The 26,646-nt window shown below is 45.2% G+C and overlaps 1 protein-coding gene across 5 annotated transcripts in view; it reads right to left on the bottom strand.

The window, feature by feature from the left end:
• Kdm3 (Lysine demethylase 3) overlaps positions 1–26,536 on the bottom strand; it is a 152,825-nt gene extending 126,289 nt beyond the window's left edge. For all 5 annotated transcript variants that reach the window (XM_034325692.2, XM_034325695.2, XM_034325694.2 and 2 more), the window contains exons 1-3: positions 25,529–26,536; positions 2,936–3,205; positions 2,511–2,624 (exon numbers count right to left, since the gene is read on the bottom strand). In XM_034325692.2, coding sequence (XP_034181583.1) covers positions 2,511–2,624; positions 2,936–3,205; positions 25,529–25,684 — 540 coding nt within the window. In that variant the 5' untranslated portion in view covers positions 25,685–26,536. The remainder of the gene's footprint in view (positions 1–2,510; positions 2,625–2,935; positions 3,206–25,528) is intronic.
• Between the last annotated feature and the right edge of the window lie 110 nt (positions 26,537–26,646).

The raw sequence follows: 26,646 nt of genomic DNA, 5'->3' as shown, positions 1-26,646 counted from the left end.
CGGTTGAAGCCTCGTTATCGTACGAAGAATAATCAACTGAGAGATATATTTCTTGAAACAATTAAAACAACAGTATATTCCCTGAATTTTTAACCACATTTCATTCTTCGAAACGAAAGATACGCCGATATCTATCGCTCTTCGCCAATAAATCGGTCTTGCTCGAGGCGATATTTTGCATTCTAATTGAACGATTAATTCTTCTTCGACAGCGGTTCGTTACAGTTCTACGTTTCATCGACGGAATGAATTTTATTTCCCCGACTATTCTCTCTGGTTCGATCGATCCGACTTGACAAACGACGTGGAACAAAGCGTCGATGAAATAATTGACGAGTTAACTTTAACGCGCGAAAAGAAAAATGCGACGATGAACAATTTTTTAACGCAATCATAAAATAACGGAACAAGAGTGGTTCGGTAATCGATAGAATCATTGCGAACGCATTGTTCCATTGACTTGATTCCCGCTGATATTCCACGGGAACACAATGTACGAACATGCGAGGAAACGTTGCGTCAGTGTTTCCCTTACGTCAGGATCGCGTCGTTACGTCAGACACGTTGTGCAATCACGATCCGAGGCATGACGACGGTGATGCACGATAATGGCAGTCATATAACGGCAATTATAACACTGTTACCGAAGACGTCGGCAGCACTTAACGGTCTCCACAAGGACCGTCGACGATTTCCTCGACGTTACGTACACAATATCGTCGTCTAAGGAGCAGCTTTGTTCTTCCCTGAAATTTTAACCCCTAGCGATAGGATTGGAAAGAACGGTCTATGTCGACGAAGGAAAGGGTTAGAAGATAGAGGAGAAAGACTGATGTAAAGGCCGGTGTCGCTTGTCTCGCAAGGTTTGCCAAGGACCGTTAGGCAGAACGGGAATATGTTGGCGCCTCGCGTTGGCCGTTCTCCAACGTTCGCCAATGTTGGAGCACGATGGTGAGTCGTCGACAAACCGGCAGCTGGCCAGGGTGGAACAAGAGCAAAAGGTAGGAAGAAACGACGAGGCTCCGTAGGAATCGCGAACGAATCCACGTGTTCGCTTCTTTCTCGTGGCGTCGCGACGCGTCTACACGCCTCCTTCGGTATGCGAGTAGATTGCTATGCGCCCCGAAACAGCCGGCAGAAAGAACCCGTTGCATTTATAGTTCAGGGTCAGCAGACTCGTCGCTCTTTTGCGCCTCGACCGACCAATTTCGACCCGCCACTCTTCTACACCTACCACTACTTTCTTCTCTTTCCTTCTTTATTTTTCTAACGCGCCCGCGAATATTTCTTTTTACCCTTTAGCCTTTCTTCTATCGCTGCACAACACCTTTCAGCCATTGTTACCTCTTCGCCATCTCTCTCTTTACACCGGTTCCTTCTTTTTCCTTTCTTTTTCTCGAAACCTTCCTACGTCTTATTTTTGCTATCCCGTTTCTTTCGGTGTGCTTCTTCGTCACCGTTCTCTTTCTTTTTTCCAGCCGCTTCTTTACAGCGAAGGGAAAGTGCAGCTGCAGTTATCAGGAAATCGATAATGAAACGCGTGAAGAGCGATGACCGTGCAACGGCAATCTCTACTGACCCCAATGTTATCGACGAAACGAATCGTCAACCCGTGACGCGAATGGTTAATTTTTAAATTGAGGCTTTCAATTTGCCGTCTACTTATAATTTTCCAACGATCGTCGGTGACCTCCATAAAAGTTAACCCGTTAAGGAATCTATCGCAACAATGTTACGTATAGAACGATACCCATTCGTCGAGCAGTTTATAGCATCGAAAGAGTTAATACCTAACCAGCTGACCACAGTGTTCGTGAAACTTGTATAGCTTGAACGACTTACAATCCCCCGCCAGCTAGGAAAACTTTTAACGGTAAAAGTTCCGCTAGTTTAATTACTTGGAAACAATTCCCCGCATCCTCGCCCACCCGGTCGAACGTAAAAACTTTTTCCAGCACGGTGAATCGTTCCTACCGACGAACGAACAACCATCCACTCGATCGATTATATCGTTTTTCATGCCTACCTCTTCCACGACCGCGTCCACCTTTTTAGCTTTTGCAGGAAAATCGATCGAGAAAGCGTATCGAGCTATTATAAATGCAATCTCGAAAGTTTTGTAACGAGCAACGAGTGTTTGCCAGAATAATAAATGAATAAATCATCAGGATGGAAGAGAGTTTTAGATGACCTATACACGAAGAGTTTCCATCACCGACCGAAACCACCATCGTTCGAGCACGGTTTGCTCGCAGACAGGGCAACAGTTCCCCGAGGGCTGTCGGATAGGTCAACAGCCTCGAAACTTGCTCCCAAGTTTCCTTCCTGCTCTAACGAACTAAGTTTCTAGTTGTCAAGTGGCTTTGCTCGGGTTTGCCGGAAAACTTGCGTGCTACTTAATCGGCTAACGATCTCATCGCGCCTTATCGGTTAGTCGATCGTCGAAAGAAAAATCGAACAGGTTCCAACGAAATTCTATCTTTTTACTATTTACATAAATGGATACTCACGGTGAACGGCTTCAGTTTCGAGTAATCGACAAAGTCCAACCTCCTGTCTTGCATGAATTCGAGAGGCATCGCGTCTTCTGGCAATTCTGCACGCGCCACCAGGGGATAAAACGTCTGCAAGTAATGTCAAAGCATAATTCATTCCCTCCATTTGTATCCAAACAATACGATTATGCCGCACGGATATATATATTTTGCATTTTAACTTTGAATAAACTTTGAACGCAGCAAAGGCCGGTCATCTAAAATTAAACGTTACGAGGACTAACGTTAAACGGCTGCTCGTCTAAAAATAAGAAGCTGTTCATTCAAGTCTGTCGCTACCCACGTACGTTACACGTTATACACGCGTGTACAGAGACTTTCAATTTCTTTCGGACACGATATTTTGCATATTAGAAGAGAAGAGTATTTGACACACTTACAAGAGCAGGCCAGGCGACAGTGTTTGCGACAGCAGTGGCACCCCTCAGGGGTTTCCCGTTGATACGATGATGATGGTGGTGATGGTGGTGATGGAGGTTGTTATTCGAGTGATTGTGGTGATCGATGGCGATGAGACTGGCATGCCTGGGGTCAGGTCGCTCGGCCCAATATAATCCTTTTTCCACCAGAAAGAAGGAGAACACCGCGTCCCTGTGTGGCGACAACCATTCTCTCCTTTGCCACTCTACGTCGTCGTATTCTACGAGGACCTGCAACAAACACGTTTACTCGTACAAGCGACTGCGATGGGTTCGATGACTTTTGCCGCCCCCGCCAACATTCGATCGCGCTTTGTTCTTCGCTTCTTAAACGATATTCACGACAGTCCTCTGACCCCTTCGTCCTTATTTTCAACCTTATTTTTTGGTTTACAACCGATTCCAATGGGCGACCTACATTCGAATTTGAATCGCGAAAAGATTAAGTTACGGAGCATAAGATTCTATATTCTATGTTTAAATCGTCGCATATGGAAGAGGAAGAGGCTCGATATTGGCTGATTAATAATATCCATTGTTCATAAATCAGGAGTAGTAACGGTGTCGAAGGGGTGGTCAAAGGAGGGAAGGGTGGATTCTCGTGGTCGGTTTACTCCGGGGCTTCGTTAATGCGATAAATTCGACGCCAGGGAGCCGGGAACGAGCGCGACCGCGAGTGATCGCTAATTGAAGGTCGGCCTAATAAATGCGATCACTGTGTCGATTTCCCATTCTCTTGTTACATTCAAAATTTTATACTTAAAAATGAAATCATTTAAATGATTGAAAATCTAGCTGACAAAACAGATACGTGTGTCATAAAAATGGTACACCAAATTGACTGAAAATAAAATTCTTTCCCAGCGATAACGAATAGCTTCGAAGCGCATCCTAAGTTGTAAAAGCGCGGGGAAACGAGGCTCACCAGTTTGAAATTGAACCGCCAGACGGCGATACTTGTCAGAGTGGGGACCAGTAATGGCCGCCGTGTTTGAAAAGCTCCGCCTCTAAGAAACTTCTCGGCACCGCCCGTCAAGTTACCATGGCAACCATCTATCGGCCATTTTGTTCCCGCGACCTACCACAACCTTCTCCTACTACCTACGCGAACCTTCTCCTACCACGACCTCCGACTTCGACCACGATTTTAACCTCCGCCTCCACCTCCACCTCCTGCACACCACCTACTCTTGAAACGCGCGCCGCGCCGCCGCGGTCCGTTTCATCTCGTTCCTATCGTCTTTGAACGACGGAACGATACACGCGCGTTTATTCTTCCCTCCGTTCAAACAATGATGAAATTCATATTTCAAATTTTATAATTGTTTAATTAAAATTCATTATACCCTACTGATAAGGAGTTAGAGTAGATTACAGGGAACTCAAACGTAAGATCAAAAATCGTTCTTCTTCTTCATTCGTGAATTTTTTTCTTTCTTTTTTAACACAGTTACCAAACGCCTGTTCGAAAAGATATTTCAATAAATTTGCATGTTACTCGAGCTACCGGTTGGTCTGAGTGCACCATAGCTTTGCATCGAATACCCATTCTTCCGAGGGGAGTTTAAAGCGAACCCAAAATAGAGGTCATTGACCGGATGTTCCTTCGAACCTTTCGTGACTCTAACCGTTATCATATCCACGCTCTAGCCGTGTAACAATGCCCGGGGGCGTGGAAAAAGGTCGTTATCAAATTCGAAATCGTAACGATCGCGTTTTTTAAATAGAAACCTGAATATTTTACTTATAGCCGACGGTAGTGTTTCAAATTGTACGGTAAAAAAGAGAAAAACATTAAAAACAAGTGTTATCTATAGAGATTGCTTAAAAATAGAAAAAAGAAACTGAAACGATTCAAGCGAATTTCGTAAGGTTTCGAAAGAACCAACAGCGAGCTCTGCCTTCTTCAACGAGTGTGGGCGTAACAGAGGCATTTCAAGGTTACTGGTAACATTTTTAACCTGTGCATCATGAATCTTTCTTACCCAGGATTTTAGCTCGATGAAGAGCAAGAACGATGACCTGATAGCAGAGTTTCCAAGGTTATTCAAGGTCATTCTATAAATTGTGAAAATCTTTTTTTTTATCTTCAGCCAGTAAAAATTTATATTACTTTGTTTGCCTCGTCTTTTCTAACATTCGAACGGTACGCAACCAATTCTAAGCTGGTAAATCGTTAAAGAAGAGAAATTGTACGGCGAGGAGACGTTGAGATACAGCTTTTTCGTTCAATTCCATCGCGTATAAATCGTTTTTAATATACACCATAGGAAACACGTATTGCTGTGTGTGTTCCAGTTCAGTGGTGCACGTTTGAACGCGCGAAAGAACGATGACGCGTTTCGTCACGGTTCACGAGCTGATAATCGCGACGATTTCGCGTCAGCGGAGCGCAAAGGTGCGAAGAATTTCGTGACGAGAGGGGAGAAAAAAAAAAAATGCTTTTACACCGTGTGGAATCGGAATCGAATCAAATCGAATTGATCGTTCCTCGACGCCTCGTTGCGTAAGGGACCATTAAAGATTACGTTAGAGCTAGCTCTCTCGAGTTTGTATACACCGTTTCTCGATCGTTTCAAGTGCTAGCGTTCACTTTTCCTTGCGATGCCCTTTACCGAACACCTCGCGCATTTTTTACTCCATCGAGATTGATAGTTGAGAATGAACTTGCTCGCGATTATGACAAGAGTGCCGTTAGGTTGTTGCCTGAACGAAATGCAGGTAGAAATCTATGGATGAAAGTGCTGTCGAATTAAAATAAAACGATTAATCTTTACCCTTGGAAAATTGGAAAGAAGAAAAGAGTTTCCCTCTCCGAAGGCAAAAAAAGAAAAAGTGCGCGCTTCGTTGGATCGCTCGATCGTTTCGCGAACAAACTTCTCGAAAAGTTGAAAGTTTTGGTACGAAGAAAATGGGGCGAAAGAGGAGAAGAATGAAAAGGCGTTCACCGGAAAATAGGGACAGGGGGAAAGTTGGCTTCCAGCGACAAACAGGCAGCCAGGCATTTCACTTGCGTGAAAAGCACTTTCAAAGGGTGGCTTGCGTCATCGCGCGACGTCTGTCGATCGAATATCGAATCAATTCGTGTCGAACAGTGGAAATGAGAGCACCTCGACTACGGAAAACTCGACTCAATTGTGTGTACGATTTTAGCCGCATTAATGATTCAATTTTCCTCCTGCTCGCGACACCAATCGAGAATCGAACATTCGTCGAGATGAACTCGTTATAGTACTTGAATTTTCGGTAGGAAAGGGAAAGTAAAATAAATCTGCTTCCTTTCTGCCAACCCCTCTTTTTACGATTAAAAGAATAACAATACGATACAGACTTTAAATCGAGATTTGGAAGAAAGAAAAGATAAGCCCCCGGTATTCGAGCATTCCCGTTCGTTATTCCATGATCCTGCCCGACGAACAAAAAGAAACCACGTCGAGGACGGGGTCCGCTGATGAAAAAACACCGAGTACTTCAACTTCGCCGAACGAAAGAAAGAAAGAATACGTCTCGTATTGTTTCAACCCTTCCGCGTTAACAACGTCCCCCGCGAATACGAGCAGACGCGAAGAGGCGGAGGAGAAGAAGGTAAAAGAAAAGTCACGGTCCATTCTCATCCATGGTCCCCGGGCTTTATTTCGTGCCGTTGCTGTCCCGAATCCCTCAGTGTGTCATTAGTTTTGCCATTATTCATCGCACGTGCTCGCGGCTGAGTTCCATGCGCCCGTACAATGCTGGAAAACGCGTTGGAAACACGAGGCTTCCCTCATCCTGGAGAATGGAAGATGTACTACGCGTACAATGCGTGCAAATCTCTCGTTGCATTTCGATGTATTACTGAACCTCCGAATACCAGCAACGAAACGTAGAAACAGCAAACCGTAATCACGATTTTCAGCGACTTGCGTATTTTCGCGCGTTTTCAAATGAAAAATATGGAAACGAAAGTGGAACGAAATCCTGTGAATTTTCATCGGCCGTTGTAAGTGGAGCGATCGTAAGCGAAATAAAGGTAATTAGGCCAAGCGTAAACGAAGTAAAGGTAATTGGAGCGACCAAGAGTTTCAAGGCTTCTTTCGAAGAAAATTTCCCTGCAAAACACACCGTGACCGAAGGACAGATTTTTCTTCAACCCGTATGACGTTCGATTTCGATGCAACGACGTATTCAATTTTTTTCCTGACACCTGGATCTGGGTAGAAACTCTCGCAAGAGAGAAAAGTGTCTCACTTGAACGGCTCTAAAATTATTTGCTTCCTTCGCTGCCGTATCATTACTGTTATTTAACTCGAATAGAAATCCGCCAGCGTGACGAACGGCGTTTTCGCGATACCTTTTTAATCGCGCGATATACGATACGATCGGAGAGATAGGAGAAAAGAAAATTAACGTGTGTACGTGTGCCATCGTCATCGACCGAGATTCCAGGGAAAATTCGCGAAAACAGAATGGTGCGCGGTGGATGGAAGAGGAAGAAGAAGAAGAAGAAGAAGGGTTGCAGAGGCGAGAGGGCAGAGGGTAAAGGGTAGAAGAGTGCGCAGTAATACGCACGGCAGAAACGAGATATGTGCGCGGACGAGCTCTCGTCGAAAGGTGAACCCTATTTCCCCGGGAATTACGAGTGGGTCCGGGGGGGTGGTGGTTAGAGGGTGTGTATACGTGTGCTGGATGGTTACACGAGGGGGAGGCGCGCACTTCTCGACAAAAGATCTTTTTTCCATTCCTCGTGGCGCGGTCGTTAGGTATCAGCTTCTCTTTCCAACAGGCTGGCTCGCATCGACCCCTGCTGCACCTTTCTTCCCTCTTCACCCACCTCATCCTCATCCAGCCTATGTTTCTCGTTCCTCTTTGTCCCTGTTTCGCTGCAACGGCCGCTTTTCATGCGGCGCTCCGTGTATTTTCGCGAAAATAGGCCGCGTGAAGAGGAACAGGCTGGACGAAGAGAGCGAACCACCGAGAAGAAGGGAAAAAGAGTGGCGGCTCTGCTTGCGGTGACCTCTTTCCGGCTACCTAGCGTTGGCTGGCTAGATGGTTGGTTGGTTGGTTCGTTGGTCGATCGAACCAAGCCAGAGACGCCTGGCAGGTGTTACAAAGGGCTACTTCTTTCCAACCCCTCGTGTTGCTTTCTCTCGCCGTCGAGGGAACCATTGAAACCGACCGAAGAAAAATCTCTATCGATCGCGATTCTATAGGGAATCATTATCATTGCCAACATATGTGTTGAATATCCTTTGAAACATCCTCTTATAATACACGAAACTGGCCTCTATTCGTAACAAATAATCATAACTATTTTTATTCAAATATAAACATTGATCTCGTTCCTTTCCATTCACTCGATCGAAACGCGACAGGATTAACAGGTTAAACGCGAACAGGTGCAACGACCAGCTGCGTTCTTTCGCATCGTTTGCGACGAGAAAGAGGAACAACTGTTGCTTGCGTAAATCCTTGCTCGCATAAAAATAGATTCTATCGAAACGATTCGATTTAAAAACGCTGTTACACGGTACATTATGCATTCCGTTTCGAAAAAGAGGAATATTAATAATCGTGAGAGAGCTGGTAACCGAATCGAACGGCAAGAACGAAGCAAGCTACCTCTTGGACGGAGAAAGTGAAACGTTCATCAAGCGCAAAGAGATAAGTTGAGGATAAAGAAAGCTAGTTCCTCGGATGGCTAGAGAACGAAGAGAATGGTTGAGACTTGAAAGAAAAGGAAAAGGAAAGGAAAAGGAGGAAGAGATGGAGGATCGAGAAGGAAGATGGAGGAGGTGTGGGTGTTGCGAAGAAGAAAGAGAGGGGAAGGGGAATACCCCCTTTTATGCTGCGTACGTACGTTCTGTCTATGTGTGGGAATACCACCACCGGAAGTTGGAGGCCACCGCCTGACCTTGCAGCGGTCGGTTCCAACTCCGACTAGCAGCCCCGTTCAACACTCGATTATATGTACTGGGTGTCTCATGAATTTGGATGAACCGATCGTTTCACCGTCGATTCAATGGAATTCTCGATCGAAAGAAAAATACTACAGGGAGCAGGTGAAAAAATAAATTGACGATTCTTAAATATTAGACACTGAAAACATTTACAGCTGTACGAAAGCTCATTCAAATATGAGAAAGTTTTTAAAAGTCTTCGATTAAATTCACTTTGGAACATCGACTATTCTTTGCTCGTGCAATAATTTAACTATAAACTATCAAGGTTATCGCAAACTTTGCTAAACGCAACAGTGATTCATTGAATTAAATAACCATTTTGATTACTAAATACTTAAGTTTCAGTGTTGCAATTAATAAATTAGCTGGCACGGATCTATTGTAGCAAATATCCCTGGAGTCGATACCGTCAATAATATTTCCTCGAACAACGAAACGGAGACAAAACATAGCCAGCCTTCGAAGATCGGATATGGACCCCTTTAACAGGCTGAATACTGTGTAATATAGGCCATTCAAGCCGATAGTACAATATTTCTTCAGTGTTCGTACGACTGAAAACACACGGAATTATAAAAACTGTTATAATTAACGGTTGTCTTCGACATAAACGAATCAGCAAAATTAATACGACACAAACAGGAGTATAAAATGCCTGACAAAAACAGTCTTTAATTGAACGTCGAATGATAATCATACGATAAAGAATTTAATAACTATATCTTTATTACGTCCCGTCTTCTAATCTTATCGCGTTATTCGACTCAGGTATTATCTGACATACGATGACTCTCGTTAACATTTCGCAGCTCTACAATCAGTAAACTTCCTAAACTACTGTTTTGCTGTTGCTTGAACGCAAATAATTCTGATTAATCTTTTACGATTTCAGTGTCAAGATAATCGCAAATCGATCACTGAATATTGATGATTTGTTTTTTATTTTTCATTTTTACCAGGTGCGCGAGGTGCGGCAGAAGGAGGCTGATGTGCCTAATGAGTTTTCCAATGACGTATCTTTAATAAATTACCTCCTGTACAGTACTTCCCGTGACAGAGGTCGTCACGGTGGGGCGGCAAGAGTGAATGGACGAGCCGGTATTTGCGGGGGATGGAGAGACCTGCCTTAAAGGGGATGCAACGGAATTCCTCTATCGGAAACACGATCGTTCGTGTTCGCGCTCCTATTCTTTCGAAAATTCATTTCGATTTCTTGTTCGCACGCTTTTATTCGAACACAGATATGAAAAACTATTATATAAAATCCCCTTTAACTTGATCAGGCAAATTAATTCGTCTCTCGAAGCCAGCACGCCCGCAACGAATTTTTTACCAATACCAAATTAAAGAGGGTCGGGTAAAAAAGTTTGCGACAAAAGTGGGAGTTGTCGGAGACAGAGGCGACAAAAACAGGACACGGTTTTTTCGTGGTAGTTGCGACATCGTGGCTCTGACCAGTCTCACCTCGAAACAGAGAGGATAGCCGGGGTGCGAGGGGTTTGATTAAAACGAATCCAGCCGCCTTTGGTCGAAGCACACCCCTTTCCAGCACACCCATGGTTACTCAGCACCCTTGAAATCCTCCCCCCTTCCACACCCCCTTTTCTCATCGAGTCCACCTCCAGGACAAGCTTTACCGGGCAACGCCCAGATAGGGCTCGAAATATCGAATCTCCACCCCCGCCGCGCCGCACTGTGTCATCCACCCCTACACAGCCTACGGTCGCGTCGCTATTTTTACGTTTCTATATTTTCATCTTCCGCTGACATCGTTGCTCGCCAATCTCTTCCCTCTTCTTTCTACTTTCACAGCTGATTTATGTGATTAATGTGGGGGATGAAAGGTGGATTTGCTGGAAGATACAGGATAGAGTTCCAGGAAACCGTGGCTACTTTTTAAGCCAAGGCGAGGAGAGATTTGTGCTCGGAGCATCCTCGAAATGATGATCCATAAGATTACCAGTAAATAGGAATAAAAATGAAGCCGGCGTCGAACGCTTATCGTTATCGCGAGAAGCGCGCGTGCAACGAGATCGCAGAAATACCAGAGCAACGCGACGACGGGTTTGCTGTAAACGGTGGCAGAAGCTCCGTTATTGGACCTCGTTCACCTGGTCACGGGGAAAAACGGAACAGGGTCGCGTCGTTGTAAACAAGCCGTTAGTCATGAGCACCGCATCGGTCCCAGACTGCCAGTGACTCAATTGGGCATTGCTATTCAACCGTCGTACGTTTGCGGTCGACAATTTTTTTTTTTTTTTTTTTTTTGGTCGTGGCCGAAAAGTCAAGGCTAAGTTTCTGCGAAAGGATCGTTCCGAGAAAGAAAAAATCGACCGACCGGTGTGTCAAAGAGGACACACCTGGTGGCTTATTTCTAACTGGTAGACAATGATAGCGTCACTGACGAGTCGAGTGCCGGTCATCCGTGACCCCTATGGTATTCGACGTATTTAGGACAACGACGTCTTCTTTACGACGACGGTTTTTCCTCGGTGACGTACGCTTCGCCATATCAAAGTTTATTTTATCATAGAAATATTCGAGAAAGAGTCGACGAAAGGAAACGACACGTACGTTCGAAAAGAAGCAAAGACGTTTTTCTTTGAAAGTTGGAGAGAAAAATGTCGTCGAGCGGGACGAGAATAGTCGTGAAAGTATAAGGAAAGGCAAAGGGGTTGGCACACGTGCACTGTCCGGCTCTATTTTTATGTACAACTCTTTCGAGAATGGCCCTCCGCGAGCTACGTGGGAGTCGGTGGACTTTTTTCAGGTTCATCGCGTCTTGTCCGCCAGAAAAATATCGGCGCGGGTCGTTTCGAAAGCCACCACCTATCAAGGTATCCTGTAATATCCTTCGCTCTAACACGAGGAAACGCTGACGTTGACCCGCTTTCGTTTGAGCGCGATCGTTCGCCGGTTTCGATCGAATTCAATCGACGCACGACGAAGAGTAAAGTTGTAATTGAATTTCGAGTCTGAAACATCTGCTCCGTTCGTTCGCTCCTCGTAAAGTTCAATTACACGAAGGTGAGCGAGTTTAGAGCCGGGGCAGGACACTCGCATTCTATCGCGTCAATTTTCTCGTTGGAAACTTGCCGATGAAAGTGTTGGCACGCCGGTTCTCTCGTTAAAAGCGCTTGATCGATCGTTAGCCGGACTACGGATTCCTTCGAGATGCCATTCGTTACAGAAAGCCGACTGATTTTGAAAAGTTGACCAGCCGAGTTATGAAACAAGTCGGCAATCGTGGATGGAACATTCGCCGGCGATTCGAGAGAAAAAGTCCGAACGGAATTCTATCTTCCAGAGTGAACCGGAGAATAATCTTTCAGGGTTCTTTCGATTTGAAAAATAGTTTCCGTTCCAGCAGCAGTTTCGAGGTGGAGGGAAATGGTTCGCGAAGACTATCGGAGGTCGGTGCAGAACCTATTTTCCGGCTGGTGGTAGCTTCTGTGTAACAAAGTCGACGGTAAAAGGGGACTTCATCCCTTCGTGTCTGATCGGCGCCTTTGATGGTCACCATGGCAACTCGCCTCCTCTTGCTCCGTGGCTCCCTTAGCCTTCTCCTTTTTCGCGTGTTGCTTCTTCACCGTGTTCTTTCGTTGCTCTCTTTTCTTCTTGTCAGACTCCAATCTTCTCTAGATGTACTAGTCTTGATCTAGCCGGTGTCCGCCGAATGCTGTATACGTTGCTCGTAAATTTTTACGACCGCTCCCGACGAGACACGCCACTCTACAATTGACCTAGGTCCCTCCCTACGTTTTCACCCAGACGGAGGGAGTTCATGGCACAGGCGCGATTAGCCCCGAGGACGTTCGCTCCTCGATACGGAAACTTCTTTGCGAGGGGATGCTCCATTAAAAAAAAAAAAAAATCATAAAATAGAAAAACACGGAAGGTGGTGTTAAAAGCATCGCAGAGTATCGAAGCGAGGGAAACACGTGCGTGGTCGTTGGTCGAAGAACGGTGAAAGCGAGTCGTAGTCAGCTGAGCGAGAATTAAAGGAAAGAAGTTCGGTCTGGCGGCGAGGAAACTTTTCTGCCGTGTGTTACGGCTAGCCTAGTTGCCCGTGGAAGAAAGTGAAGTCGGACAAAGAGGTAACGCGACACAAGGGCACGATGGAGAAAGAAAAATCGGGCCAAGGAGGATAGCCGAACCGAATATCCCCTTGTACCTTCAAAGAAGATTGCACGTAGAATGTTTATGAAACGTCTAATTCAGTTTTCATCACTGCTCGTTTCTGTAAATCTTGACAAAAGGTAATTGTATAAATCAGAATTCTGGACCATCGCCAGTATCAATGAAACGGCATCTCGTCACGCGTGAATTTCAACAGAGATTTTCAAGATCAAGCGAAAATTAGCAAGTCCGAGACAGGTAGAAAGAGCGAGCAGAAGAGGACAAGAGGAATTTTATTGATCACGGCACAGCCCTTTGGCCTACATAGGAAAATTGTATCTCCCTCGTTTCGTTCCTCGTTCTCTTTCTTCCCGGACTTTTTTGTCCGTGTACACATCTTCTCTCGGCCCCCTTTTCTCTGTCGTCGTTCTTGCATGCATCACGAAGCCCGGTTCTCCGTCGTTCTCGCGAGCTATTATCTCGTCGCGAAGCTTTTTATGCTTCCATAACGATCTCCTCTCTGTTCTTCTTCCAAGCTTTCTTTCCTTGCCCCCTTTCTGCTCTCCTTCCTAGCAGCCGCCTCCTTTTGTCCGACTTCTATTCACCTGAAGAACGACCACGTCGTCGTAGTCGTCGTCGTCGGTGGGACTGTTTCGCCAGAGAGATCCTTCGTAATTTCGTCTAATATTTACGGCCACTGTTCCAACTCGTATTCGCGCGAAACTTCCTCGACTTGTTCGTTCAAATTCAGAGCGTAGAAACTCCAAACGCGAGTTCGTACTTTATTATTACATATTTACAGATTACAGCAAAACTAGAAATTTTTGAACCTGCATTTCCCTGAAATTTCACTCAACGAAAAGATTTCTCGGTACATCATTAGGAGGGTAGTTTCGAATCGCTGAGATCGAGGGAAAATCAGCTGTCACACGAAGCGTGGCGAACTCGCTCGTTCTGACACTTTCATCAACACCTTCGACCGTTCGAATAAGCGAAAGTGACTAGCACGTTGCAGGTTTCTACGCTGGTTTAATATTAAGCCGACATTACGTAACGAACGCCTGCTTGCCAACGATTAATGACAGTTGAACGATATCGTTATAATAATAGATGGACGCACAGGGAAGCGCTGATTAATAATAGGACATCGGACCGGTGAAAGAAACATACGTCCGTTCAACGATCGAATCGATTTTATTTCGTATCAGGATAAAATGAGGAAGACCGTGTAATTAACGATAAGTCTAAGGTCGGTAACCGAGTCCGATCAGTTTACCAGGCAGGTAAGCCTTCCGTGCTTAGCGTGGCACGCGATAATACGGATCGTTAAACGATATTTCGATTAATTTTCATTTTCCTCGACTAAATTGAATTCCAATCATCCAGGAAAAAATGTTCATTCCAGTCAACGTTATCAACGAGTTAAAGAAACATTAAAGAAACAACAATTCCGCGAAAGCTATGGCAGAAACGAGAGCCCGATCGAGCGTGCATCGAGAGTCGCTGAATTGCAAATGATCGCAAAAGCGAGTAACTAATGAGCATACGTAGAGAGGTGCACGCTCGAATGTCCTCCGGCCTGGTTGCTCTCGTTCGATCGTTACGATCTCGCGAGCATTGGAAACGAACCATTCGTCAGCTTTCCTTCGACATATCAGCCAGGTTTATAAACAATTTTGGGACCGAGTTTCAGCGTAAAATTAAAATGAAGCCGACGAATGGTGTTAAAAAAAGAACGGTGACGGATTTTCAGAAACGAAAGGAAGGGAAATATTTTAGAACGAAAGAGAACAGGAATAAAGCGGCAGAGCAAACGTAGCGCTGAATTTTTCTCGCTTCGGTTCGTTTAAAATAAATATTGGTCTTTTTTATTTTGAAGGAAAAGGAGAGTATCGTGAGAGTCATTTTTTTTAAATTACATACGAGGCCTAGTTTCTCGGTGAAACGTTCGAAAGCCGTGCAAAAAAGCGCGAAAGAAACTGGAGCGTGCACTTTTAACACGCGGCCACTTTAGATATTCCGTTTTTGTTCGCGGGAGGAAGCTGTTCGCCGACTTTTCAAAGGGTACTACTCCGTTTGCGGTGCTCGATGCGAGTTGCAAACACCGAATTCCCCGTATTAACTTGACGGGAACACCGAACACGAATAAACTTTGCGAACGCTTTGAACGTCAGTCGATTGCTTACGTTCTCCTTAGGATTTTTAACACCAACAGGAAATTCTGCAAGTTTTATTCATTCACTGTGGAAATAAATAATACAATTTCCGTGTAAATTTAGACTGAAGTTCAAGATTCCGATCAAAGTGGAGCGAAAGATAAATATCCATCTTAAACAGTTAATTTCGATCTGTAATTCTTGATAGAACGTGCACTTTTCTAACGAAACCGATGCACTCTAGCGTGCTTAAAATATTAAGCTCGTTAAAAGTATTTCCCGTTTTTATTCACGAAGAAACTCGGATAAAGCCGAGAAAGGAAGCATGGAACGCTACTAAACGCGAGCAATGAATGTTACTGGCAAATTACGTTTTCCATGCTTCTTCTGAAATTATTATCCCTTTCAAGCTGACATTTATCAAGCGGAATTTTCTGCCGCGGGTGGTAGCTTATTTCTTCTTACGAGAAGAAATTTAATTACAAAATATCCTGTCATCGTGGGATATGGCCGATAATACGACTACTATAAGGAAAAAAGAATGAATATTCCACTTCTTCGCTAGTTAAAATTTATTTCTAGATTCTTTACGGATTCAAAGAATCGCAGCAATTCCTGCATTGCGCGGTATGCAAGAGGACAAAAAAAAAAAAAAAAAAAAAAAAGAAAAAACAAAATTGTACTGCGATTCAGACGTTGACAAGCAAACCTACCAAGGATGAAGATATTCCGCAATCGAGAAAACGTCATACCAGTCACTTGTATCCACGATAATTTGCTTCCGTGCGAATTCCGTAAGCCTTCTCGGCCGCGCGCCACGTAATTGCGAGCATACGCTCGATGTAGATCGATAAAACCGAAAGATAGCCGCACGGTAACGCGTGGCGTTCGAATTTTTGCCGGTGTCACGGTGACCGGTGGCAACGTATGGAAATTCGAGGGTCGTCGGCCACGTTTCGTGCACACGTCAGGGTCATTGACCTCGATCCACTCGCACGAGCGCGCCTTCACACACGGTCAGTTTTCTGTGACATAACACGATACAGGGCACACGTGCACGCGTTCGCGAAGGGCTGGAACACATCCCTTTAAATGCACCCTTGCACGCGAACCAAGCGGTAAAAAGGTAAGAAAACTACAGCGTGTTCGCGAGTTTTTGCCACGTTGCGTTTAACGCTTCCTGCGAGGCATGACACGAGGACAGGTTTCAATGAAAAAAAAAAAGAAAAAAATGAAAAATTCAGGAACGTTAATTTAAAAAATAAAGCAGGTAGGAATTAACGTTTCATCGAGACTGGAAGCGTTTCTCTGACGCGGAGAATAAGGCCGTGTTCCTGTTTCCTGTAGCAACGAGAACGCTTGGTTGCATTAGAGAAAACCGTTTGTACCGAGACTGGTAATTTAGCAGCTCGAGTCCTGCAAGGAATCGCGAGTGGCAGACAACGAAGAGGACAGCCGGCCATTTAAGTGGCCTGCGACTGTATATTTCGCGCGACAATAAAATTACAGACCGTGGAGTCCGGCACGTGACTTGGAATGCACCGAGAACTGCATTCTTTCACCGTATACCTCTGCTTCTCGCTTCACTTCCCCTCGGTTCCCTCACTGAAATCCCCTCGTTCTACCTTTCTTCCGCTTCGTCGGTGGTCAACGAGCACACTGGCCCCATGGCGCAAGCCAATAAATACCGCGCGTCGGCGTGACGTTTTTATTTTTTAACGTTATCCAGACAAGGTCGACTAACTGTATATCCTGGATATCTCCAGGTGTTTCTACGTGCGTGTTTGCTGCCGCTTGCGTTCGCTGCACCGAGCTGAACCTACATATTCCTTCACCACTACAACGTCTCTACTTGCCTTGCTACATATTACAATATCGGTGTTATTAAAAAATTTTTATTTTAATTTTAATTTTAGAAATTATTTTTTTTTTACTATCAAGCACTTCACCAATGACGTCATTCATAAGGAAGACTATTATCGAACAAAGAAAAGGCGTTTCATTCTAATTTTCGGAACTCGCAATACGGGACAGATCTTCGCGTGAACGTCGAAGACGAACAGAAGTCGTCTGAAGCGACGAGGGCAAAAAGGTCGTCGAGATAAGTTAAGCAACTGATGATAAGTCATCGTTATCGCAGCAGGTCGGTGCGGTATTTGGCACGCGTACAGATAAAGAAACAAACGAAATCGAGTAACCCTTCTTTTCGAGGAAACGACACGAGAGTTCGTTCAGACAGGCGTTAACTCTTCTGCCACGTTCGTTCGAAGCGTGAAAACGGTACACTCGACCGATAACGAGAAGCATCGCGACCACTTCGGAGCCAATCAAACGGGATAGATAAAGAAAGTATGTCGTTCAAGTAGATTCACGATTCGTCCGGTTACCTTTTCTTAGATAAATGATATTTCTTATACTTTGGCAATGTGCTTTTCGTTTTTGGAGGGCGTACAGCATCGTGTCCACGGAATCGCGATAAAAGTTTTCTAATGTCGAAAAGGTCGTACGGATCCGTGTCGTTTGCTCGCGAGAATAACACGGTATAATTAGAAGGGCAATAAATCTATACCGGAGGCCGCGAGTGCAGCGCATGCACCGCGCGCAATGGACGTGATGCAATTACAGTAGCATCCCCGTTCACGCCGTCTCGTTCGTGCACGGTGCACGCGTGTTACCCTCGACAGAGAGCGAGCGTGGAGCGTGGAGTGTGGAGAGTTCAGGTCGTGAACGATAGTAAAGGTCTCGAGCCGCGGCCAAATGTCACGACAGAATCGATCAAACGTCATTCATGGACAGCAGAAGAAAATTTCCAGTAGGTTCCAGTCCGCGAGAAACCGTGCGCCAGACGATCTGATCAATTCTCATGAATCTACTTAACCCTTGATCGATAGCACGCGAGTCGATTAATGTCGATTGCCTGCCAAGTCTGTCTAGATAGAATTGAACCCTCGGTGTTGAATATGCTTTTATAAAATGATTCTAATGGTAGCACTGAAAATTTGAAAGGAAACGCTGTCAGCCTTGCTATCAGACTTTCGTCTTTAAGGTAAGCTTAGACGAGAGGAAATTCAACGTGCGTGAAAATAGATAAAGAAGACGGATTCCTGGCAACCTTGAAGAGATGCAACGCGCAAAGACCGTCTTCCAAGTCTCCTACTTTTACCTCGTTTCAGCTTTGTCAAATACACGAACGTTAATGCGCGCTGACTCGTCTTAAGTGCACGCACGCGATCACTCTGCTATTTGACATCAAGATAAAAAAAAAAAAAGAATCAGACTAAAATTACATAAGAACGGAGGCACGATTTGTATTCGTCTTTTTAAAGGTTAAATGTCAGTCACATCACTTTTTTAAAATTTTTAAACAAACGATATCAGAGCAATTCAGAGGTTCAGTTGAAACCACTTTAGTTCCATAGTCCAGCACAACAAGCTGTCTGCAAGAGAGAAGAGCCCGAACAGTGACTTTGACCTGGTGCATCAGAACGTTCTTGGCTTCCCAAAAGGAAGATCTAAAGAAGAGGCACAGACAACGAGAAGGAGCAGAGAAGAAGAAGAAGAAGAAGAAGAAGGCAAAGCGAGGAGAGGTCCGAGAGTGTTTGGTTGTTTGTAGAATCTGGGTGAGTGACCTGGGTCTCTGGCGGTTAGTCGCCTGGTCTGCCAGGAACCTGTTCTCTTGACCGTCTCTTCTCTTTTCGTCTTTCATTGTCCAACTGTCCCTCTTTCTCTCCGTTCACCAGGCCATCTTCCTCTTCTTTTCAGTGCCCTCTGGCCGAGGAACACGCTCGAAAACCGAACGACTCGGCCAAGCATTTCGCGCGAGCCATTGTTTCGCCGCGAGACAAGAGGATACCTGGACCTCGTACGCGGATGCAGATTCGCGTTTCGATCGCAGGTGAAAAGAGGGGCCTCCGTTAGAGGGACACGATCATCCGGGTCGTGATGATCCGGGTGAAAGTGGTGCGCTAACGGGAACGACTGCTTCACTGCCAGACGATACCGATAGAACTGTGACGCTTCTTTCTTCGGTACACGCTCCTCTCTTTCACCTAGATCTAGCTTGACGTCATTTTCCTGGCATTTGCCGAGGAAACTCGACGTTTCATGTAAATACATATTCCAGCCTTTCGGGCGTAAGCTTTCATCTAACGACAAAGTATTCCTCTGGCAATTCAGAGTGTTTATTCTGAGAGACCAGGTGGCGAAACTCTCGGAACCGTGGATCTTCCTGTATACTTACACGGAATAGAAGGGCACGAAAGATCAACTTCGATGCGAATGAGGTAAACGTAAAACTCGGAACGATCGATGAAATAAGAATGATAGGGTTCGTGGATGGGTAACACTCACGCAATGTGGGTGTTCTGTACAGGTGTAAGACTCGTCTGGAGTCGTGAGGTCGGCATACGAACGAACGAACGAACGCAGCCAGCATCGTGCATATGTATATGTATACACCGCTCGTTCGGATTATGCAAGCGAGTCCGCTTTCTACGTGGGCTTAGAATCTGGGTCGGACACGAAGTCATTGTTTACAACGAGTCGGCGTTGAATAGGTGGGTTGATGCTATGTGACGGAGCGGTGAGTCTATCGAGACTTCCAGCCCGAATGAATGGCGATACCTTCGACTCCCTTCTTCCGTATGTATATTTATTTCCAACAAGGGAAGCAACACAATGGACACTCGATTGAATTCTCTAACGTACTCCTTAATTAACGCTCCACGACTGGAGTCTGATATTTGGTAATCGAAGCAAAGATTAATAAAATTGTCCATTTTTCGAAACGGTACACGACCCGCGGAACATCTAGCGATCGTTTAAAAGTTAAAACCAAAGCGTGACGAATAGCAGGGAATTGTCCAGCAGCGCTTTTGTCCCGCGGAGACAAAGTAGTCTCGAAACTATGGGAACCGAACGAGGAAAACGAGCAAAATGTAACGCGAAGCGCATTGTCTGCGCGCGTTACAGTTCACCGGCCGAAAGAGCCCGCCTATTTTTCATCGTGAAATTTTCGTCTGACCGCGAACGGGAAATCCGGCCCGACTGTGTCCGCGCAGCAAGTCTCGCGTCTACCTTTTCAACGTGATTTCTACTTTTAACCCTTTCCCTACGAGACGGGTTCACGAGATGATTATCGATGAAGAACTGGTCGCATTAGCGATCCACGAGCGTTCCTTCGGGCACGTTTCGCCGGAATCTGTCAGGGAGAGCCGTGAGTCAGTGGTAAGGAACCGCAGCTGCGGTTTTCGCGCGGTAGAAAGTCGCGCGAGCAAGCGTGTCCGGTCGCGTGGGTGCTGGAGTTTGCATAACGCGACATCGACGAGCAAACAGGACCGAAATCTTTCTTCTATACAGGATTCTGCAATAGCATCGCTACCGAATTCAGCACACGTAAATAATAAATAATCTGACCTTGTTTCCGACATTTCACCCTTTCAGTAGTTCTCAGAAACTGACCTCTTATTCGACTGTTTATAAACAACGCTTGATATCTCGCTAACGACCTCGTTGATTATTATGCTAATATTGTTTTTATAAATTCGAGATCGACCGACGACTCGTGTAGCCAATTTTTTGAAGGAAAATATGAATGATTTGTTGGATGAGCTGGGGTAAAGATCATCTTCCAGCGGCCATTGCACCTGGATTTTAATATTAGAATACTACCGTCCGATTAATGAGAGAAGCCTCGAAATAACGTCTTTCTCGATCGCATCTGAACGTCAATTATTATCGGGCAGGTATATTTGCACAACGAAATTGATACCCTGCCGGCGAAACGTGACGCGGGATTTCACGCGGTTTCGTGGCTCGATCGAGAGGTCGTTGAACCGATGCGTTTCCGATTCGTCGATTCGTTCGTTGTTGCGTCGAACAATTCACTCTTGTCACGGCTTTGAAACATTACCCTCCGTTCGAACTAATATTCTTACGACGGCAAAGAGCACCGGGGTAACGTACGACTCTGTTTTCCAGACGACTTTCTGCAAATTTATAGCACCACTTGGGATATCTAACCCGACATTTCGGTCCTACGTGCGATGTAATTCGGTAACGTCCTATTCCCACGAGGTACAAATTTGTAACATCGCTAAAGAAAGCGACCTTGCACCGAACGAACATAGGCACGGTCAAATTCGAGTGAAAGAAAATAGAGTCGTCGACACGCGGTGCTTAGACTATCCGCCCCATCTGGCCAATTAACTATTTCGGGCAGGAAACAGTTTTAGTCGGTTAGCTAGCTCGCTCCGTTAAGTGACGAAATCCGTTACCCTTCTTGGTCAGTCTAGCAATTTCGGTTCTTTTAAATTATGATAACGACTATCGTTTCTCTTCTGACGTACACGTACATCGTGAAAGATGAATGGCAATTCGATCAATCATCGTAGAAAGTGTATCGTTCCATGGAAATAGAACAAACCGTAGGAAAGCATCGAGATAAAAACGTAACACGCGTGGAAGAAAGACCCTGCTTTCCTACTTACCAAATAAAGCTCGTTAACTCGACTCGACCGAACGGTTAGTCAAGTTAACGACCTAAGCGAGCCACGTTACTACGTCTACGAGAGTTCCTTTCCTATCCAGAGTTTTGGAATCGTTCGGCTGTGAGTCGATCCTCAAAGCAACAGGGTGTAAGGGACAACTAGAACAATAACCGAGAAAAGGATTCCGTAACAAAGTGCGTCTTTGAACCCTGTATTTAACGACGGGAACAGAGTTGTTTGAACCCCTTAGGGGTAGAAGATAAAAAGGGAAACCATGCTCGAATGTAAGCAGCATTATATCAACAGAAATTGAAAATTGATTTCATGATCAAAAAGAACCGTTTGAACCTATGAAACGTCTCCAGAAAGCAAAGAACGCACGCCTCTTTTACCTTTACCCGCGACACGAATGAATCAGCGTCGCGACGCTCTATTTTACGCGACGCAAAGACGTCGGCCACTGTGCTCAGTTTTATTACAGCTTAAGGTGAATGGAATTCGTCTATACAGAGGAAGCTGGATAGAAAAGAGTGGAAGTAGAGGGGAATATATAGATGCAGGAAGAGGTAGGGGAGTAGAGTGGAAGGACGAAGGAAATCTCAGTCTTTCCACAGGCGGGATTCTCTTGGCTTTCCTTCGAATTCCTCTTAGCAAATGGAGCATAAATTACGAAAGACCTCGGCCTCCTGGCTGCTTCTTTTGCCACGGAGGACGTAATCTCGTGGGTGAGGTTGCACTTCGACCGTGTGTCACATACCTCGCGAGCAATCACGCTTTCAACAGTATCAGACGTTGTTTCAATTTCAATACTCTTGTTAACCTTTTCTTATTTTCAATTAGTACCGATCTTTTTAACTAGACGAATATCGATGCACCTTCGATGGAAGAAAACGACAAAGGTCCCTCTGGGTTCTTTTCTCGTGACAGAATCGAAGGGGAGCACCTTTTTCGTGCACCTGCCAGCCGCGTCCATGGGGAAGCACCGTTATGCAGCACGTACGAGGTGCATCGACGTGCCCATGGATCCTCGAGGAAACGTGCTGCACCAACACGAACGAGAAAAGAGACTGGGGGGCCAAGGAAGACGATAGCCCCCATGCTCGAAATGATTGGCAACTATGGAACCCGAAATTTGCGGTCGGGATGTTACGTACGCGCCCTGAACCTAACACTTTCGCGTAATTTCCTACCGTTTGGACCTTTCGTTCCCGCAAATTATCCATGAGAACATCGGCCCTTCGTTCGCTCCGACTTTATACAAAGAAACCTTCCAAATTGTACATGCGTGGGAAGCGTTTTTCTTCCTTCGGTGATGTAATCATTGAAATTACTTGACAAAAATTTCAATGTCTAGAGCACCGAGTAGCCCAACAGGGACGAGTATCAACAGTGCCAAATAGCTTGTAGCGGTTGAATATTCAAATTATAGCAATCACAATGCCTGAAGCACCAAGAATAGCTCGGTCAATCTGGAGTACGTACAATATTTAGACCACCTATAGCATCGAGAATACCTGGACTACCCCACGATCGACGCGATGCCTAAAACATTTAGAGTACCTAGAGCTCTTGCAATGCCAAGTAGAGTAGAGGCAAGTAAAAAGAAAATATTTCAGTGCAAGGGTAATTAACACCAACAGAATATTTATATAGGACATTTAATACTCGAATGTAACGTATAGGAAGCACTTCGGTTCCAAAGGTTATACTTGAATTATATTTAAATAATTCGAACTGAATGGCAGGGGAAATTAATGTTGCTTTTCCCTCGAAACAAAACAATTTTATCGGTCGCATAATTTCCATTGCTGTGTACACGATTCGCCTCTTATTCGAAATGGAATATTAATGTTCCCGTTGCACTGTCATAAATATTAATCTTAATGTTGAAATTTCATTTCAAATTTAACGAACATTTATTTTGGAAAAACCACCTCGGGATACTAATTTAGAACCTTTTTGTCGTAACGTCTGATTTGCAATAATTACAAAGAACGAGGCGGTGAAAGGATTAAAAAGAATCACAAATAGAGATACCGTCCGACAGTGATATTTAGAGTGACACAATCGTGGCCTTTGGCCACGCTTAAATATAATTGACAAATACCAGCCGCGTAATGCGAGCTGCTTGCGTTTCGCGGCGCGTGTACACGCGCCTGTATGCATACACGTGTACGTGCACCGGGAACGTCCTCGAAAACTGAAATAGTTATGACTTGATGTCGCGATAAAGCAAAAAAAAAAAAAAAGAGAGAGAGAGGGAGAGGATTTCTCAGGTAAGCGGTTCCCGCGCGATAGCTTATATAATCTAGCAGAAGCCACGATGCTTAACGTTCGCTTCTCGAAACTCCGCTCCGCTCTGCCCAGCTTTGGCCCACTTCGCGTTTTGGCAACAACTTCGCGGCCGTTTAACCTTGCTTATCGCCGATCAAGTTCGACCAACCTGCTTCTCAATGAATCGTGAACGCACCATGGTACCGTTCCACTTACGATGTCGCCTCTGTAAATGGTAACACCTTCGGTCGCGCTAAATTAATAACTGCATTCTACAATAGCAAATACTTTGAAGAGATGTTCTCTAGAGCCTCTTCGCAAGTTTCGCCCTTTGTAAGCAACTCTAGTAAGGACATCCTTAAAATATCAGAATCAACAAGTGCCGATACGAGAGCTCCATTTACCGCGTATAAACGAGACAATGGCCCTCCTAGTTTTGGGCGAAAAGGTAATTAGACGTAATTGATGTTGAATTTCATTAAAGTCACATGGTCTCGAGATTCATCGACACCATAGATCGTGCTTTCTTTCTGTTTTAATCTCGCCTGAACGAAGACGTCGTTATTAACATACAAAAACGTTTTGCTCCATTATCGAGCAGTGAATCGCACGACCCATTAACCTTGCCTTGATCGTGTCTCAACTCGAAACACGTATAATGCAAAGTAGAGAATCTTATTGAAGTTTCGATGCCACCTATCCAATTGTTTTTTACCGATAATCGACCAGTCTACCAAATATTTATCGAGTCTGCAGCGTGAGAAACATGTGTGGAAGCGAAGATTCAGAAAAGTTAAAAATGACTTGGCTTTCTTTGGACGAAAACAAATTATTTCTGCTTTATGAATCAAAACGGCCGCGCTGTTTCTCGATCAACTTCGATCTTCGACTCGACAAATACGTATTCGATTGATAACGAGAACCAAATTCCAACGTGGAACGTGGAATAATGTTTCAAACGATTTCTTGACGATTCAAAGTGAACTGAAATTCGAATGATTTTACTTACAATCTTGAAATAATAACAGTTAGCATGGAAATGACTACGTTACGAAATTTTTTTTTTCCTAAATTTGAATAACAAATAATCCGTCAGAAGTCAAGTAAGTATTAATATTAATGGCTGTAAAAATGGTTCTATGCATATTAAATGTAAACGTACATTTGGAACGAAAATATACGATGTTTATGTAACCGTGTACCTTCCGATTCGAAATTTGGATAGCCTGACGAAAGAAAATCTTTCGACGATCTGTCCTGTCTTTTCAATATAATTAATTGAAATGTTTAATTGTTCAAACTCGTGGTGAGTAAGGTTCGTATAAAGTTCGAAAGAAAGGAACAGAGAGTTTGTTGAATCGAAACGGAGTTGAGACGAGGTAGAAGGTAAAGTTCGAATATTCGAAAGGTCGGTCGCTAATGTAAACAGAAACGGCGTGTCGCGCGCGCGATGCCAGATAGGCGGCATGCATCGAACCGAGGTTATTCTCCGCGTAAACTCGACGTGTCGCGGACAACAATTGGTCGTCGAGTTTGTTAAACAAGGAAACGAATTAAATTTTTCCGCAATTAACTCACCTGAAGATCGTGACAGCTGTTATCCCTGTGACTGGCAGCACGAATCACCCCTGCACGCCACCCCCACTCACTGATTTTATTCACCTTTAGCTTGGTGAAACCACTCACCGAGAGAAACCTCTTTCCCACGATCTCTTCGCGAAACTTGTACGCCATATTATGGATCGGCAACCACGGCGTGTCGAATCCGCGAATTCGGATCGCCAGCCGGGTCTTCCAATCACCCTTTCTCCTCCTATTCGTCTATTTAGAGTCTTCTCTTTTCTTCTATCCCGAACCTCCGACCAGCGTGCCTCTCCCCCAAAAAAGAAAAACCCCACGTAATAGCACTGAATCGCGTTGAAGAAAAATCGAGCACCGATCACCACTTCGTTATTTTTCCACCAAAACACCAAGCACAGTCACTCGGACCTTTCTCTCTTCTCCTCTTTCTCTCTCCTTTTCTCTTTCTCCTCGTGATCACGACGGACCAACAAACAACAGGGCCATGAGGCGCGCACGATCTTTCTCCTTTCTCTCTCTTCTTTCTCTTCTCTTCTCCTCTGTTGTTTGGACGATCGGCCACCAACAGCAGCCACTCCTTGCTCCTCTGAATACACGTACGTACGTATAAAAAGAGGACGAGAAGACACCGAAAACTTCGAACCGTGTTTCTATGCACTTCGTTCTCCCCACCCCCCCCGCGCCGTTGACGTTTCGTTCTTTTTTTTCCTTTTCCTCCGTCGCGCACCACGCAGCCGATCTTTCCCTTTTACAGCGCGCTCCGTCGTCTCTCCGTTGATGATGCCCGCACCAACAGGATTTCGCCAGCTCTCGCCACGTCCAGGACACGGAACGGGAGACACTTTAAACTTCCGGCCGCACACCGTGTATACTGGGCACACACTGTTCGGTTGACGGTAACAGCGGCGGCAGCGCGGTAACCAAGCACTCCGAACGGTACCAGTGTAAACGTGAGAGTGACACACACATGACCGGCCAGTGATATCGCGTAGCGCGCACTGCGGGCGGACGGCAGGGAGGCACGGCTCCTTCCCGCGGCTCGTGCCCCCTCCCACGCCTCCTAGTGCACCACCTCTTCCCTTCATCCGCCGCCACGGCCACCTCGGCCGCCTCTT

This window comes from Osmia lignaria, chromosome 5 (genome assembly GCF_051020975.1).
Source record: "Osmia lignaria lignaria isolate PbOS001 chromosome 5, iyOsmLign1, whole genome shotgun sequence".
NCBI lineage: Eukaryota > Metazoa > Arthropoda > Insecta > Hymenoptera > Megachilidae > Osmia > Osmia lignaria.
This window is presented reverse-complemented; position numbering and strand designations above follow the sequence as displayed.